Raw genomic sequence first — 17885 nt, 5'->3', positions numbered from 1 at the left:
GTAATCGTGTTTAGCCTTTCTGTGTGGCAATTGCATGCTCTTTTGGCCCCAGAAAAGGTAAAAACTCTTTAATTGAAGTCCAATAATTTGATAGTATGAAGGCAACTCTAATAGGAACTTGGAAATTTGCTCCAGGTCAATCAAGCAGATAACCAGACTATGACAAAGCATTGGTACACGCAGTAATATATAGCACAGCATACACTGGCAGTCAATGGGAACACATTCACAGCTTTAACATTGCATGTACATTGTGACTATAACTGGAACTTGTGTAAGAAGATACATTGTAAATACCTATACAACAAAAAAATACATTTACAGTCAAGCTTTGGGTATGTAATGTCACAACTCTAATTTTAGAAGTATACTGACAAAGCATGACATCAGAGAACCAGTATGGCACACTTGCTCTCGCCCTTATTTCTAATAGGGTATACAGAGATAGGGCCAATTTTAGAAATCCCACACTACCTAATCAATCACTTCTGAAGGGGCATGTTGTTGATATAATACCATGTTATTGACCTTTTTTTTTCTTGCCTTAAACATCTTGTGATGCTGCGCACCTCTGCTAAATTTGTACATCATTCAATTCTACCCCTAAAATGTAATTATGAAATTATTAATAGATAGAAATAATAATTGCATATTTCATTTTCCAAAGACATAAATATGTGGTGCATTGAAGATTCTAAATTGCCAGTAGGTGTGAACGTGTATAGTTGCTTTGAGTGTATTTCTCACTCCTATTATTGACTGATAATGATAGGCTCCAGTTTGTGTGCTCTGAAGAGGAAAAGTCTTCCAGAAAATGGATGAATAGCACAAATTGTCTTTTTATCAGGTGTAGAGAAATTGCTTTGGTGCTGAGGTAGTGGAAATAATCCTCCATCTTCTTAAAAGTTGTATACTTTTCAAGTTTGACCAGGCTTCTTCAGACTTCTCCGATGTTTACTTTTCAATTGTAGACCAATTTAATGCAATGCTGACCTCCAGTGGCGATTTGACAAGTGCCTGTGATGAACCTCAGTCTGCATGTATATTTTGGGGGTCCACTCACAGATAACTGATGCACACTATTTGATTTTTTTAACCAAACAATAAATATTTGTTTGTTTACTTGCCAGCACTTTTTGTTATCGCTGCTGCAGACTCTTGCTCCCAAAAGTGAGTAAACAATGTTTACTGCGGTTCTATTTCAACTGCTATTATCAGTCAAAAGCTGAGGGAAGCACAAAGAAGAGAATGGCAGCTTTCCAGACACTTCCTCAATGTATATGTTCTCAAGCATTTAAACATTTAAAACATTACAGTGTACTGTGATGATTGTGAATTGATGATTAAAGATGAACCCAGTTCTGTTTATAATTGTTTTTTTATTCGTGAATAATGTACAAGACTGTAATATCTTAGGAGCTCATCCAAGTAGTGTATCATGCTTCTTAACACCCTGAAAAAAATCAAATACCACCTAATTGCTAACATGTTTATCAGCCCACAATGCAGTGTACAAAATGTTATGACAAAACGTCTAAATAATATCATGATACAAATTGTGGTAAGATTTATTTCCTCTTTGACATACTTGGCATCAATATGGTTTTCATTGCTATAAATAGACAAGACGATAGACAAGACATTTTCATTATTTCAAAGTTTTAGTTTTTTGTTGCATCTCAATCTTTGAGTATCATGGCGAAGGAGACTCACGCCCTGTGAGCCGCTGCTGGGCATTCTGAGATCGCCTGATTCTCTCCTCCAAAAATCCTTGTTGGTGCTCATTCCTCCGATCCAACTTGACCAACCACTGCACCCTCAGCCTAGAGATATTGGAAAAGAGGCCTGGTTAACACAAAGACTTCAGAAAATCTTGCCAGTAGGACTCGGTCAACATGGCCATACACTGGTTAACAATAAACCTGCAATTGGAAATGGCCAACTGGCGGTGGTGCGGCATGAACTAGCTTAGCCGCTTATGTGTGCGATTTCGTTGCACTTTGCCAGCTCACTTTTCTACAGAGATTGATTTGACTCATTGCTGCCTTGAAAACAAACAAAAGATGTGGTGACAATGGGTTGGAGAGTAGAGAGCTGCAAAAATATATATATATATTTGATGTAAAGCATCATTTGTTTTACATGAGTTTAAATCAACTCCTAAGTATCCTTCTGCAAGATGTGAGCATGCACTTGCTTGATCCAGTTTCATCAGTTGTGTGACTGAGTTGTTTACTTGCCTACCATGACAGCGTCACCCATCTATAAATTGCTATCATTTGTACTTTGAATTTAAAACAAAACTATATATCTATACTACTATAACTAAAACTATATATATATATATAATATATATTATATATATATTATATATATATACATTTTCTATTCAAATTTGTTGTTGCACTATATATATATATATATATATATATATATGTCCATCCATGTTCTGTAGGCTGAATTATTAAGCTATAAAAATAACAAAATATTTGTTATTTCATTGGCTCAATCTAAAGAGCCATAAAGAGAATCTGCATCGCACCCAAGTGATCAGTCATTATAATTTAAAACTCTGCATCTGACAACTCAAACTGAAATTTACTTTCTTTTGAATTGGTATAACGGTACTGTATATTTATAGTTTTGTTTTAAATTCAAACTACAAATGATAGCAATTTATAGATGGGTGACGCTGTCATGGTAGGCAAGTAAACAACTCAGTGTATATATATATACATACATAAATAAAGTAATATATACATAATATATAACTATATATATATATATATATATAAACATATATACATATGCATATATGCATATATAACATAGTGCAACAACAAATTTGTATAGAACATTTTTTGAGTTTAAAAATGGGATGCGTCTGTACTAATACATCCTTTAATTGTATTGTACCTCGTATTGAGATACGTATTTAATCGCCCTTTATTTGAGAGATTCGCCCCTAATGCACAACACACACACGCACATACACACGCATACACACACGCATACACATACACATACACACACGCCAGTATGCCATTGAATCGAACCGAACTGAATCATTCCACTTTTGAATGTTTTCGCACGCGCACACACAACATTTATGTATAATATCGAATACCGTGTGTAGGGTGTGTGGAGAGTCAAAAGTCATTCATTTATTGTTTCTAAGGAGAAGAATGATGGCACAACTAAGTCCAGCACAAGACCATACCTCTTGGGTTTTGGCTAAGATTAATCGTGCAGGCATCTACTGCAACTTGATCTGAGGTTACTGCTGTCAGGCACAATTAGATTGTAAAAAAAAAGGTCAGTACAACACTGTGTTGTGCCATCGAGGATCTGTCATCAGGCACCATTACGTCTCACTTAATCTTTATCGTTCTACTCATCTGTCCTCGAATATACACACTGATCTGGGGGATTCAAATGTATCGCCAGGCGCCCCTAATCAACATTCCCAGGCTACTATGTGCTGACAGACAGACGGAGCGGTAAACATCACGAAGACAATTTATGAAACTATTCGAGCTGTGAAGCTAGAAAATAAGTTTATTGCTTATTTTCCGACTTCAAATAAATAAGTATATTGCTTATTTTTCTACTACTAACATGACATAAAATCTTGTGAAAGATTTATAAAACACATAACCAATGAAACATTGGACTATTGATACATCCATTTATGAAAACACTCATCAGCTGCTTCTTTCCACACCAGCACAATTAGAATGCTTACAATAATCAGATAATAATCATAATTATTTCCAATATTATTTCTCTTCTGTTATTCTAGCAAGAAAAGGCAATTTGAGACAACACTGTTTTACAACACTGAAAATTAAGACCACAATGGTAAACATTCTTAACATATTAGAATAAAGTTTTCTGACAGTGTCACACGTATCATTATTAGCCTCATAAAAGGAGATTATAATGTGCAAATGCACCAAACATAGTGTCTATTAAATGTATTTTAGAAACTGACATTTCATTAGATGTGTTACTGCTGCAGTACCCTAGTGGTGTAGATAAATAAGCGAGTCAAACCAAGTAATTAGAAAAATCTCTCAGTGTTAATGCCAAAGCAACATCGCAGAAATATTCCACAATAATCAAAACAATACCTATGATTGCAATGTTTTATAAGAAAGCACTTATTCACTTTGTCAAAGCATATTCTTTGACACAGATCTCCAATTGATCTAGCACTTATCAGTTATGGACACATTTGAGTATGACTTAATCAAAAGGTAATGTTGACCTTGCCAAAGCACTGCTCTTCCCGCGGCGCTCCTCCTCAACCATCTGCTGGATGTGCTGGTTGATTCTCCGCTCCCAGAAGAACTTCACCTTCTGTTTGTCATGGATCCGAGCCGCGTTCATCACTTGGCAGTAGCATGTAAATTTGGGTGGCGTGGAGATATTACTTTACATCTGTTCATCTTATATGACTTATTTTTGACTATCCACTAAGTTGCAGCTATAGTCCTTTAAATTCTGAATTAGCTGGTTAAAATACTTACTCGTGCTTTCCAAGGAGTGAGACTCTTCCTTTCTCCACACACCATTGTCATAATTCTCACTATTCATCTTCTCTCAACCTTTTCTGTTCTTTTTTGTGACTCATATCTCCAACTGTATGCTTCTCTATTCTTGTCTTTTTATCTGCTCTTTTAACTCCTCCCCTCCTCTTCACCTTTTGGTTACATTGTCTCGCTTATCATTCGCTACCAGGCCGAGAAAGGTTCTGCTGAATCATTTGCTCATCATATCACACGGTTGAATGTAACACATTTTTCCCAGACTGTCTCATGCATCAATGTCATTATTGTCATTGAAAACTACAAGGCAAGAAGTACATGATGAAAAGGTTTGTAGTTTGTGGTATTAGCATTGCTTGATTGTAAATATAAATGAAAGAATTGTTGCGTTTTGCATCATCTTGAACAAATTTTGGCCAACAAACACACACACACACAGAAAATGTTGGTAATTTCTTAGGATGGCAAATCTGAGAGGAGGGTTGCACCATTGTGGAAAATATTTGCAGATGACTTCAATCATAACCAATCTAAGCAGCTTCTTTAAGCACAGCACGCTCGTCACACGTATCGCAGTCTTGACATTAGTGATGGAAAAATGAAGCTTCATATTTGTTTCAAGAACCAGTTGTATTTTTTGACTCCTCTACATAGCACTGCTGGTCTAAATAAATGAATTTAAGAAATTTAAAGCTTCATTATTCATCACTACTTGATAATGCGGAAGTAGATCTGTGCAGTAGATGTGGGCTGTCCCCAACTCCCACCCGTGCTAAACGTGATAATATAAAAAAAATACAAGAAAATAAAAATGCATGGCATTTACATACGTACGTACATACATACTACATATATACATAAAAATATTGCACACGTGCACAAGATTAGTTAAGCTGAAGAAACCTTGTTAAAATTAATTGGTTTTCTAGCTACGTATTTCAAATGTTAGATGAATTACATGTGCCTTCATTTGTATCTGCTAAAATGTCTCTTCCCATTTATTGGATGATTACTAGGTTTGTTAATAGCAGCTTGAACAGGTGTGTGTACGTGTTTTCAAAGCGTTTTGTCGTGGTTGCGGCCAAAATCCCTCAACCGCAGTCAGACGGAAGGCATTGCAAAACTTTAATATCATGTCACCCACTGCACTGACGGATAGTCACATCCATCCTAGCAGCTGATCAGCACCACAACACAAACTTCACGGCCGGGATTAAACCAGCTGACAGGACTGGGATATGTGTGGAAGGCATGGGCAATTCCGCAGTGGATTATAATGTCAAATTCTATGATGCAACAATAAAACACAGACCATATAACATACACAACATTGTGGGAATATAAATGTTAACCTTCAAATAATCCTGTAAAAACAAGATATTATATACAACGGTGAACATAGGCGGTGCGCAGGTGCACATGAACAGTGGAAATGAATCTCTTCATGAATTGATACATATAGTTTCAGTTCAGTTGAGCTCAGCCTCACACGCTTGTGCCATACCAGAAACTCCCTTGCGCACTATAATCTATTGTAGTACATGCAGGACACATTGCGTTGGGATTAGGAACCACTGTCCGAAAACGTATTGTCCAGTCCCAAATTGGGACTGGAACAATACACAATTTGTTCTTCAAAGGGGTTTTTTGAGAGCTACTCCAATATGCTAACTTCAATTGTGTTAAAGATTAATTTAATGTATTTTATTAATAAAGCAGTAAATCATATTATTTTAATAAGTTGCTTGTAGTATATGTTAAAATTAAATAAAAACTGTTGAAAAGTATATAATTGTATCAAAATTCACAAAAAACATGTCTATAGTGTCTATATTTTTTCAATATTTCTAAAGTGTACTGACATTATGAGCACAAATAACTAACTCATCACCAAAGTTCTGTGTGACCCTGCTTATATGGATATTTCATCGACCTTATGAATAAATGACAAATTATAGCAGGTGTCATAAACCAGACATTATTATGATTTTAGTTTAATAATGTACGTAAAATACTTTTCGTAGCTCTTGGATATTTCACATTACCAAATAGTTTTGGTTTATTTTGATAATGAGTGCTTGCCATGGTGTTATGTAAACAAATTAGAAAACAACTGCTAAATTTAAAAGTTGTTTGAGAGTATATGGTGGTGAAAAAGGCTAAAGCAAATGCCAGGGACGCTATCAGTTGTCAGAGTCCTTGTTTTGGCCGCCTTGCTCTTCCACCAGCAGCTTGTTAGAGGTTTCAAATTGTGGTCAGATTCCCCCACAGGAGGGAGATATTTACAAGCAGATACTGTGTGTGAAATTGGAATATGGAAACTGCACAGATGAGCCCTTTCAGTTTCATTTGTTTAGTTATAAACCTCTAGTTAATTTTTCCGACCATTTCATTTGCTCTTTTGCTTTTATTTCTATGTTTTCAACTGCATGCTCCCAAGATGAACCATAATAGCTTCATTGAGAGAGAAAATTGAGCTGTAGGACATACTCGATGCACATATGGATGTCCCTAAAGTCATTGGATCCAAATAGAAAATTCCTTGCTTCTTTCACATCTTCTTTAGTTGATGCTTGAGGTCACCCAAATAAAAAAATACACACATCCACCACTGATCAAATTATCAATGCTCCCTCTCCTAAATCTTCTCCAATCCTGTTACCCTTATCAAAAGACAATTGTGACATTCCGATACCAACAGACAAAGGCTTTAATCCACCAGTGGGAAGCAATGGTGGTTGGGGGTCTTTCACAGTTTGTCGTCTTGCTTCTTAAATTCTCGCTTCAACAAATCCAAATACATTTTAGAATATCCAATCTTGCTCAGAACATTTCAGTGGAGATCTTCTGTGAACCACGACGATGAAAACCCTGTCAGGAGTTCTAATAGGATCTTTAGGTTTAAATCACACTTCATTCTTGGTGACACTGCTCTCTTGGCCTGAAAGGGTGGATAACAAAAGAAGGATTACAGTCATATTACCAGGAGATTATGATGTTAAAAATAACTGCTTCTGCACAAAAGACCTCACGTCCTATTGTTATCCGAGACTGGGTGCAAGCTGGTTATTTTTTTATTGGTTTGGCACTATGACCGACAAATTTGAATTATTAACTATTATTAACTTGTAGTTGGACACCACTAGTCGTTAGTACGTCTGCACCGCAATTCTGAGAACCCAGACTTGAAACTCAGTTCAATTTGCATGTTCTCCTCGCCCTTACTCCTGATACTCGGACTTCTTTCTATTTTCCAAAATAGACAAGTTAATTGAAGAGTCTTAATTATCCATAGGTGTGAATGTGAGTGTGAATGTGTGCTTGTCTTTATTTGCCCTGTCCAGGTTGTACGTCACCTCTCTTGTATACTAGTTCGACTCCTCGAGATCTCTATAGTCACAAAATTAATTGTGCAACTCTAATGGAACGGATGGTGTATTTAAAATTCACATTAAAGTGGGTCGCAATTGACCTTTTGCATTTATTCATCATTATTGAAATAACGATAAGACTGAGCATGCCAACAAGCAGAGCAACAACTGATGTGCGTGTTTAAGATAAGAAGGCAACAGAGATTCAAGCCTCATCACCAAACTGGAGATAAGAGACTTGTCACTGAAAATAACAAGATAAGAGAAGGAGGAAGGGACAGTTGCAAGGGGAAAGAGCTTGAAATGTAAGGTTTGAAATAAAAAGTGACAATTACTAAGTTACTAGTTAAAACGTATATTTTCTGGCAAGAAAGATGAAAACAACTGTACGGCATGAGTCATTAAATGAAAAATTTAGCATCCTATTTTTTTTTCTAGAAAATTCTTTATATCAAGAATTTTGAGAAAATTTTATTGATTCTTAATTGTAGTTTATAGGATACTAGAGCATTTGAATAACATTTAGAACTTCAGATATGCCTAGTATATGGAGACTAGTTTGATGAAAAATGTGCATATGTACAGAAATATTTACACTCATTCATATACATTAAAACCAAAAACCATGCTTTTGTAACAAATTTAATAAACCGTGCATACAAGTTTATACCCTGTTATATTCCCTGGATAAAGTGTCACATCAACTCATCCCTTGTGCAAACAGAAGCCACAATCCTTCATGAAACAGTAGCCTCAAAAATAAAAATACCCTCCAAAACTTATATTTTTATGAAGCTTTTATGTACAGTTGTTTCCAAGACACAGAAATAACATGAATAAATAGGGGTGGTTTGTGGTTGGATGTGTGGAAATAAACCATGCTTGTTCAATGTTGAAGTCCGAGAGTGACGAACATTTCATAACATGTTTTTTGTTTAATGTAGTCACATAGCAATCACTGCTGAAAAAGAGTGTCAGCATCATCAAGCATCTCCATAGGCCATAAAGCACACCAGTCGCTCAACTTTATGGCTACTCATCGGGGTTTGAAAGAGTTCGCTCATGAAGAACAACGTCTGGCTTTCATTTTTTCCCCCAGAGACATATCTACAGTATCTTCTATGAAACATTTCATTTGAATAAAATAAATATATACTTTTGGAGCTCAGACTATCTTTGGAGATGTATTGTTTTTTTCCTGCCTTAAAAATATATATTCATCATAGGAGGAGAAACAGTAGAAGCAGTGTCAGACTCAATATACAGCTATTCTGAAGTGTCCTGACAGCAGACGAATGATACCACTGCACTTCCTCAGAGTCATCTAGAAACCATATAAACAGACAATTCAGAACACACATAACACAATAGCTAAGGGTTTGTTTAGTATGTACGTATATCAATAAACTCAGTAGCCTAAGTATGTACGTAGGTCATGTAGTGGTTTTTTTTTTAAGAGGCCTTGGGTGGCAAACCAGGGAGCGCATTCTGCAGCCATGCACGAGACTGTTTACAAAGGATGGAGAAACCTCGTGGCCTTCTTGTGGGATGCAAATTGGGAAGATTTAAACGTCGTCTAACGACTGTGTATTTATGCGGCAGCCACACCTTTGTTTCGGCCACAGACAAACACAGGAAAAGCACTTCATTAGTAGTTCTGTGCTTTGAAAACTAATAAGCCTGCCTCCCATGAAGACTAAATGTGTGATGTTCAAGCATTAAACATGGCATCCCTACCGCAGTCTTTGTGGAAGACGTGGGGGAAACAGTGCAGAAAACCGAAACCGCAACGACAGTATGAGCAGCCCTTCCGCACCCATTCACCATGTGGAATCAGACCGCAGTGCCTGCAGAAAAGAAAAAAAAAATACATTAAACACTGCCTGGCCACATATGTGTTGGAGATCCAAATGCAAGGCATGTAAGAAACATTAACACACCTTAGTTTGGTAGATGTAAATGTAGGAAGATGTAGAACTGAGAGTATTTGCATAAAATATGACAGTAAAAGAATTACTATATTGTTGCATAGTGTCAGAAAAGTGGACATAATAAAGTCACCGTTTTACCTGGAAGACAAATTCATATGATTGACTACAAATATCTAATACCGGTAAAGCCAATGAATAAGGGTCATTTTCAGAGTAATATGATCAATAATGTTAAAGAAAACATATATATAATTTTACACATGAGTATTGATTGGGAGTTAGGAAGGAAATATTCAAGGAATATTTTCAAACACCAAAATATCGTTACAGTAACATGTTTTCTGAAGAGGCTACTTTTTTGATATAATTAATATATTTGATGTGATTTTCTGATATAAGCTGCTTCTCATATTGCTTTTTCCTGATTACTAACACAAGGACATCTTTACTGTGGGAAAGCTCTATGATATTGTTACAGTACACCAGAGGCAATATGAGCTGAAGTGTCAGGATGAGGCGACCATTTTGGATCACAGTTGCTATGAAGCTCTTTACCATGATGCATTTTTGTCTTTACTGTTTTGCAAGAAATATATTTCGGTGGGCTGGCACCATTTGCTCTGTCAATTGGCTTTGCTATGAATGTCTAAAATTTTAAATTGCCTTCAACTTTTCCAAAATAGGATTCACACATGTAGCTGTTTTATTGTCGCGTGTTTACTGTCTTTACCATTATTGATCAAATTTTGTAAGAAAATGACCCATACGACGAACATTTAGGCTAAAGTATCCCATTGTTGGTCTTTTAGAAGGTGAAAGAAAATGTGTTTGTAGTAGTAGTTCTGTTGATTGTGGGTGGGTTTTTTTTCTTTACATTACCTGATACGCTGGTTGTACTCGCAGCTCCGACCAGTAAAGAATGGAGGACAGGCACAGAAACTGCCCAGAATACAGGTCCCTCCATTCTTACAGCAGCTTCGGCTCTGCTCAGCAGCTAGAAAACAAAAGGAAATAAAATGAACTCATACTGCAGTGGAAAGATGAAGCTGAGATGTTTGTGTGCTTTTTTTTTTTTGGTACACCGACTAACCCATCTAAAGAACCAGGATTTAGGGAAATATGTGCTCAATTTGAGTTTTCAATTAAAACGTTGGTCCTGGTCAATCACCAGATCTCAGATTGAGTCCTGGTCTCTGTGCGTGCGCGACGTAATCCATTAACCACACACATTCTTGGGGTGCATCTGCTTTACGTCAGCAGACAAACACAAAGAGTCTGAACAAACAATTGAAAATAGCAAAAATACACTAAAACTAACTAGACTGTGTTCCCACCAAGACTGTATGCACAAATAAGTACACGTTAATTTCAGTGTGTTTCATTTTCCTTGACCTATGTAAAATTCTGAAGTGTCTTTATTTCACAATTTTTATTCAAACATTATTTTTTTTGAGAATACTAAAGTGTTGGGTAAAAATATTGTCTGCTTTTATTAATTAATACAGCAACAATACACAAATTCTTGCCTTTATAATGGCGTGGTCATGTCTGCTATGGTCCAAGCGACAAATAGTGCCATGTGTGGGCAGGTTGGCCCTCGGCGTCTGTGTAAACAGTAATTATTTGGACAAACTTACTGTTGGTGAGGCCGATGAAAGGCATGACGGCGTTGGCATCACGGTGTTTATGGTCTCCATTGTTTGGCGAATTAATCTGGGTAAATTGATCAAGGGGATCTTGAGAGGGCTGCTGGGATTTGACCTCAGAGGGGGACAGCGGAGGAAATGGAGGTGTCTGGCCTAAATTGCACTCATTTCCCAAACAACCTAAAAAGTAGTAAGAATTAATGGGGGGGGGGGGGGGGGATGTCAATCACCATTTCATAAATAGGGGATTAAAATGTAAGAGCAAACCAGTGATTTTATGCAGAGAAATCAGGTAATTATATTTTAACATTTTCACATTCTGTAGTGGTTACAGTATATGCATTGATTTGAATAGTATTTCATTTACTGTCACTTAATAGTGTCATTCTGACTGATTTTATCTTTTTTTGGGAATAATCGATTATAATTATCAGGAGGCTTCATCATGACTCTGCACGACCACGACATATTCCAACATTATTCTACCACTTGAGTTTTTTTTTGTTGCTGTTAATGACTTGGTCATGTAAAGTACATCACAGTTGTAATTTTTTAAAATATGAAAAGGCTTGTTAACAAATCATGACAGCAGTTTGTTACTGCGAGAGGATGTGATACAATTAAGCAACTAGATGTAAGCGCTCACACATAAAATAATGTATACAGTGGTTAAACTCGTGTGATCTGTTCAGGCAATCAATCAATCAATCAATCAATAAATAAATAAATAAATAAATCCTGGCTAAATAACCTTCCAAAAAACAGTGAATGCCACGGATAGTGTGCCTATAACACTAACCTGAAGCTATGACAGCAGCAGAGGAACCGAGACATACTAGCGTGAAAAACACAATCCTACAAGAAAAAAAACAATACAAACAAACAACAACAAACAAATTAATGAATAGGCACACCCAAGAGCACACGCAAGAACAATTTGCCTCTCTTTAGACATTTTTTTAGGCTCACCTGCCGTGTTGCATCTTTTGTATTATGGATTAAAAAAAATAATAAAATCCTTCCACTCTCAGGCTCTGGTTTTCTAACGCAGCAGGCGCTGAAAAACATGAGTTTTTTTTTTTTTTTTTAAATAAAATGAAAAAGAAAAGGTTTCCGATTAAAAGAAAGCACACGTAATCCACCTCAAAATAAATTTGCATCCAAATGTTTCTGAATCGTGTAGGAAAAAATCCCATCCGGCAGAGATCAAATGGATTGTCTTTAATCCAACCCTGGAACTGTGTGAAATAAAAATTGCCTCTTATTTAGGAGAATGAGAAGAAGAAGAAAAAAGTCCTCCTCCAGTCTCCGCTCGGTCAGACGTCTTGTGAGACTAGTGCGTTGCGGACCCAGGTGACTCTCATCCAGGTGGAGTGGCTCACGGAAGTCCCGCCCACCGGCCGTCTCGCCAGCTGTCATGGCTTTGGCCCAATCGACAACGCTAGCTCAGAAACTCATGAAAGTGCGGAACCGAAAGTTGATCCTGGTTCCGTTTTGAACTTTGGAAAACTCCCATCTATATTACACGGATATGAATTTGTTGATGCGATAGGCAATCAATGTAATTTAGGTTCAAATGTTTCTTCAATTCATTTCATGCAGCTTCACCAGAGTTGATGCTTTTGTCGAAAGCTTGTACCCATCCTCCCAATTCATGCATATGTACATATATATGACCCTCGCCCCCCATGCTGCCATTCACATGTTAAATAGCATGCCTACCACCAGGAAACAAGCTTTTCTCTGCACACAGAAAACCCCATTTTGCAACATCCAAATCTTTTTCACATCTGTAGCCACTTCATTTTCTTCCCCTCGTGTTTCTATCCCTTGTGTAAAGAAACCGATATATATATGTTTAGATCTGAAAGTTGCCACATTGTAGTTGTTTTGTGAAATCATTTGTGCTTTATTGTGTTTTTAATATCAAATTAATGAGTATCATTTACAGTATTTTCATATTTTTTCCTACACAAATACAGTATTTGATAGATTAATTACTGCTGCCATCAACCCTATGCTCAAATAAATAGCATAAATCATTACATTTGGATGTGGGTAAAATCAATTCCCCAGGACTGAAAACTGTTTTTTTTTTTTAAATCAATATAGCAGACTCGGTATATTCAAATGTGCTATTGTATGAGACTCATTCTATGGCAGATAACTATTGTTTGGATTTCAAGTATCTATAAATTTGTTACATGTTTGTTTTGATTCAGTTAATCAAAAACTAGATCTGGATGAGTTTGCAAAAAAGTGTAATTGCAATTCACCCCTATAAAGTATCTATAAATTCGTTACACGTTTGTTTTAATTCAGTTCATCGAAAACTAGATCTGAATGAATTTGAAAAATCTTGTAATTGCAATTCACCTCTTCAATAATGTGACTGTAACTTAATTTTCTTCTAGGTCTGTTACGACGACAGCTGTTGTGAAAGTGCTACATAAAAATCTATTGTATCCATGCATTTTTTTAACAAATTACATTAATGTGAAATAATATGAAATACTTTTTTAAATCTTACTCAACATGTTGACTTGCAGTCTTTTAATCATGCACGATGATAACATCACAAAATTCTACCAAACAAGTGTGACATAAATCATAAATCAGGTTACGACAATTACAAAAACATATTTAGTACACATCATTTGCTTGAAAAGACTGACAAAAACTTTGTTCTGTAACTTACAGTTCTTCTGATTACGTGATCTCAGATGTGATATCAGAACAAATTTTCATCTTTTCAGTTCTTGGACCGCTGATCCAATGCCAGGGTTACAGGAGGATGGATTTCATCTGTTACTGGGTAAGAAACATCGACCATTGTCCCGTTCTCTTTTAGAACCAAGCAACAGAAATGTTTTAGATATATTACCTTCTAATTAATATTAAAAGATTATGATTTTTCGAATTCGCTTATATTCTGAATGTAATATTTGTATCCTCATTTCAGCGTGCTTTCCTTTCCTATATCCACTCCCCAAACACCCACACGCACACACGCACACACACACTAACTGACCATTGAGGGGACAATCAGAGGTGGAAATGGGTATTTTGTAATCTGTGCAGCATCACAATGCAGTCTGATCTCATGCTAATACACAGCAGGAGGACCAGCGGCATGAAGGCAAAGCTCATCTGAAAAGTCCGGGAAATCTCCATCTGAAAGATAAGCCAGTAGCAACAAATGAAAGGCGAGAGGATATATGAAGACAAAGAGAAATGCACCATGGGGGTTACCGCTGCATGTACTTTTGCGTGACTTCTGAGAGTCATGAGAGTCAAGGAGTGCACATAATATTTTTGGGTGCTCAGAAAACCTAGGCTTGCTCTTTAGACCTCATCCTCTGTTATTGCTATTTGGTCTTCCCCGCAGAATGGACAAACAGACATTTCCAATTAAATGTTAAAGTACTGGAAATTTAGAAACTAAAAAAAAACTCGTCTGTATAACTACAACACAAATTAAATTACATATTTCAAAACATTGACTTAATTTCACTAATATTTAAAAGCACTGAATCGTTACCTATCTACTGTCATTATCACCATTATTATCACATTTTCCCTTGCTTGACAAATAATTGATAATGTTCCTCTCACTTTGATTACGGTTACTATTAGCTATTATATGCATAAGTAAAATAAATAAATTAATACATAAATTAGTAAAATCTTCTCAATAAATAATTACTCCTAATGCACCACACCACAAATATAAGAATATTTATCTATCAAACAAAAGGCCTTTGTTGAGAGGAATCGTGCCCAAATTAGGCTCAATTTTACATACCGTATTTTCCAGACCATAAATCGCTCCGGAGCACAAGTCGTACCAGCCATAAAATGCATAATAAAGAAGGAAAAAGTGTCTGGTATGTTAAAATAACAAAATATGGCAGTCTCTTTAAAGTGCAGTGTGGAGTGTTATAACTGCTAGCAAAGTTTGAAAATAGCCTCACTTCACAAATCAACCCTCCCCCATTGCCAATGTCTGACCAACGCCACGACTGAAGTCACGACTGTGATCACTCCCACAGAAGCGCACCCCTCCCCCATGCAGATCCGCCGGCCGTCCCTTGTCTGAGAAATACCAACATTGGCTATAATCCACCTCCATGTAGAGCTATGCCACCAGCTGCGCTGGATTCATGCCACTAACGAAAATAGAGCTGGCTCATCTTGGTTGCAAGTAGTATTGAACACAACAAACATAAACCAACTATTTACAAGCTATGAGAACATTATTACCGCCATAGCACTGACACCATTTTTGGGACTAAAACATTTTGTCCTCGTCTAGATATACAGACACAATTTATTGTTTGATGGTTGTATGATGGCCACTTAGCCAAATGTTGTGTCTGATATTAGATATAAGTGATATGAAATGTAAAGTAGGTGTAGAGCACTTCCTTTTTACTTTTTTTTTCTTATCTGACATCTCGTTTCAATGGTAGGGATTATATTGTGATGGTGTGAAGAGGATTATGGAGCATCTGTTTGATATGCCATACTTTTGTAGTTGCAGTATTCCATTTCAAGGCATGTGTTTCATTTCATGCAAATATTCACTAGAATGATAGCATACTTTGCATTACAAAGTGAACGTTAAAATATCACTCTGAGACAAGTCTGGTATATGAGTGGGAGTATTTTTTTTATAATGAAATAACTAACATACACCCCAAGATCCTTGACCTGGAGAGGGTATTCACCCTTTTCCAACCGAGGCTGATGCTGATCATCATCACACTCAGCTGCAAATCACTCCAGTGAGAGTTGGAGATTGTGGGCGGAGCCCAAAGGCATCTTCCTATTGAAGATGCTACAGTTTTCCATCATAAACTGATCTGGAAAGCTGGGAATAGAAGCTGAAATAATTGTGTAAATGTTTATTTTCATTTGTATATGATGCGAATATAATTACAGTAAACGCAAATCAATGTTGCAAATGACTCTTGCAACAGGCTGACAGTTGAGATACTAACATATAATAGCAATTAATCGTGATTAAATGTTTTAATTGCTTGACGGCATTAGTAGAAATGCTAACAGTTAGCAGCGATATTGTAACTTTAAAAAAAACACCATATTGTAACATAGCAGCTTGATTAAATAAAGAGGTAATGCAGTTGAATAATTTTACATTCTGCCTTCTGAGCAGGTACTATTTCCAAACAGAACTGCTCAAATGTAAACATTTATCATGATACCAACTATTATTCCATCCTGGCTTGTCCTCATTAGGTTGACGGATGAGCTGGAGCCTTGCCCAACTGACTTTGGCAGATGGATGATTTGGCAGAAGGTTGTACATTTTGCTCTGTATCCCAGCTTTTTTCAACTAACTTTAGTGAAGGCAGCATAGGTTCACTTAGGAATAAATGTGAGTGTGAATGGCTGTCTGCCTACACTTTTTCCACCAGGTAAAAAAGGTTTTAGATATATTTATAACATATCTGATGTGGTATTTACTCAAAATACCCTAAGAATAAAAATTTTACCTATGAAGCCATAAGGTTTGAATGCATTTTCATGGTTCCAGGGAAATAGCTATAGGATTCAAAAGTGGCTTTGTTTGATTATTGATTTCTTCAAAGGTAGGCAGTTGGTGTAAATGGCCATGGTACTCTCAAAATGTTCTGTTTATTTAGTTTGATCAAAAACCACCAAGCATTTGCCCACTGAACCTATAGTCTGCAGTATACATTGGACGCCCCCTCGTAGTTTCTTCTGTTTCATTCCCAAAAGGAGGAAGGGTTCAAATTTGTAGGGAAAAACAATTCTAAATTGAGATAAAGATCTAAAGTGCATGAACAAAACTAAGTGTCAACCATGTTTGTTGGTTGACAGTTGATGCCAGAGAATGTTGCCTGGGATGCTTGCTGGTGGTAGTGGCCTGAGCGGCTGTAGACACACATCAGCAGCCACACTTCCGTCAGCCTGCCCCAGGGCAGCTGTGATTGCTACAAACGCAGTTCGCCACCACCAAAGTGTGAACGTGTGAGTGTGTGCGTATGCAAAACATTTGAAGGAATTATGATGCAATGGTTGTTATAAATTGAAATGCATCTTTTTGTTGTTTGTAGGAGGGTTCAAATATGAATTAGGTTGTAGTGTGCAAGAAGGTTTTGGACAATGGGTTGCATTCTATTTCATGAAGTCACCGGGAGTTGGGACATACAGAAATTTGCTAAATTATCATTACAATCATCTATGCACAGTTTAATAAGACAGGAAAACAACGTTTCCATTGTAACGCAACAAGGATAACAACAAAGCGGTGTGAATATACAGCAATGGAAAAGCAGTTTTTTACCACAGTTGAAAAATGAGATTGTGGCACCATCTGCTGGATGACTCATAAACTAT

At 36.6% G+C, this 17885-nt stretch overlaps 2 protein-coding genes across 2 annotated transcripts; both read right to left on the bottom strand.

The window, feature by feature from the left end:
- Positions 1–1415: 1415 nt before the first annotated feature.
- Positions 1416–4392, bottom strand: LOC119131464 (protein FAM240C). Its single transcript, XM_037265920.1, has 2 exons — positions 4271–4392; positions 1416–1823 (listed from the first exon to the last, which is right to left on the bottom strand). Exons 1-2 carry the CDS (start codon positions 4390–4392, stop codon positions 1694–1696), a joined length of 252 nt encoding a protein of 83 aa, XP_037121815.1. The 3' UTR covers positions 1416–1693.
- Positions 4393–8511: 4119 nt separating this feature from the next.
- tdgf1 (teratocarcinoma-derived growth factor 1) lies at positions 8512–12850 on the bottom strand. Its single transcript, XM_037265550.1, has 6 exons — positions 12468–12850; positions 12298–12353; positions 11490–11678; positions 10732–10846; positions 9659–9768; positions 8512–9245 (listed from the first exon to the last, which is right to left on the bottom strand). The coding sequence occupies exons 1-6, from the start codon at positions 12479–12481 to the stop codon at positions 9142–9144; spliced, it is 588 nt and encodes a 195-aa protein (XP_037121445.1). The 5' UTR covers positions 12482–12850; the 3' UTR covers positions 8512–9141.
- Positions 12851–17885: the final 5035 nt, after the last annotated feature.

Source organism: Syngnathus acus, chromosome 12 (genome assembly GCF_901709675.1).
Source record: "Syngnathus acus chromosome 12, fSynAcu1.2, whole genome shotgun sequence".
Lineage (NCBI taxonomy): Eukaryota > Metazoa > Chordata > Actinopteri > Syngnathiformes > Syngnathidae > Syngnathus > Syngnathus acus.
The sequence above is the reverse complement of the archived record's forward strand: the minus strand, read 5'-3'. Positions and strand labels throughout refer to the sequence as shown.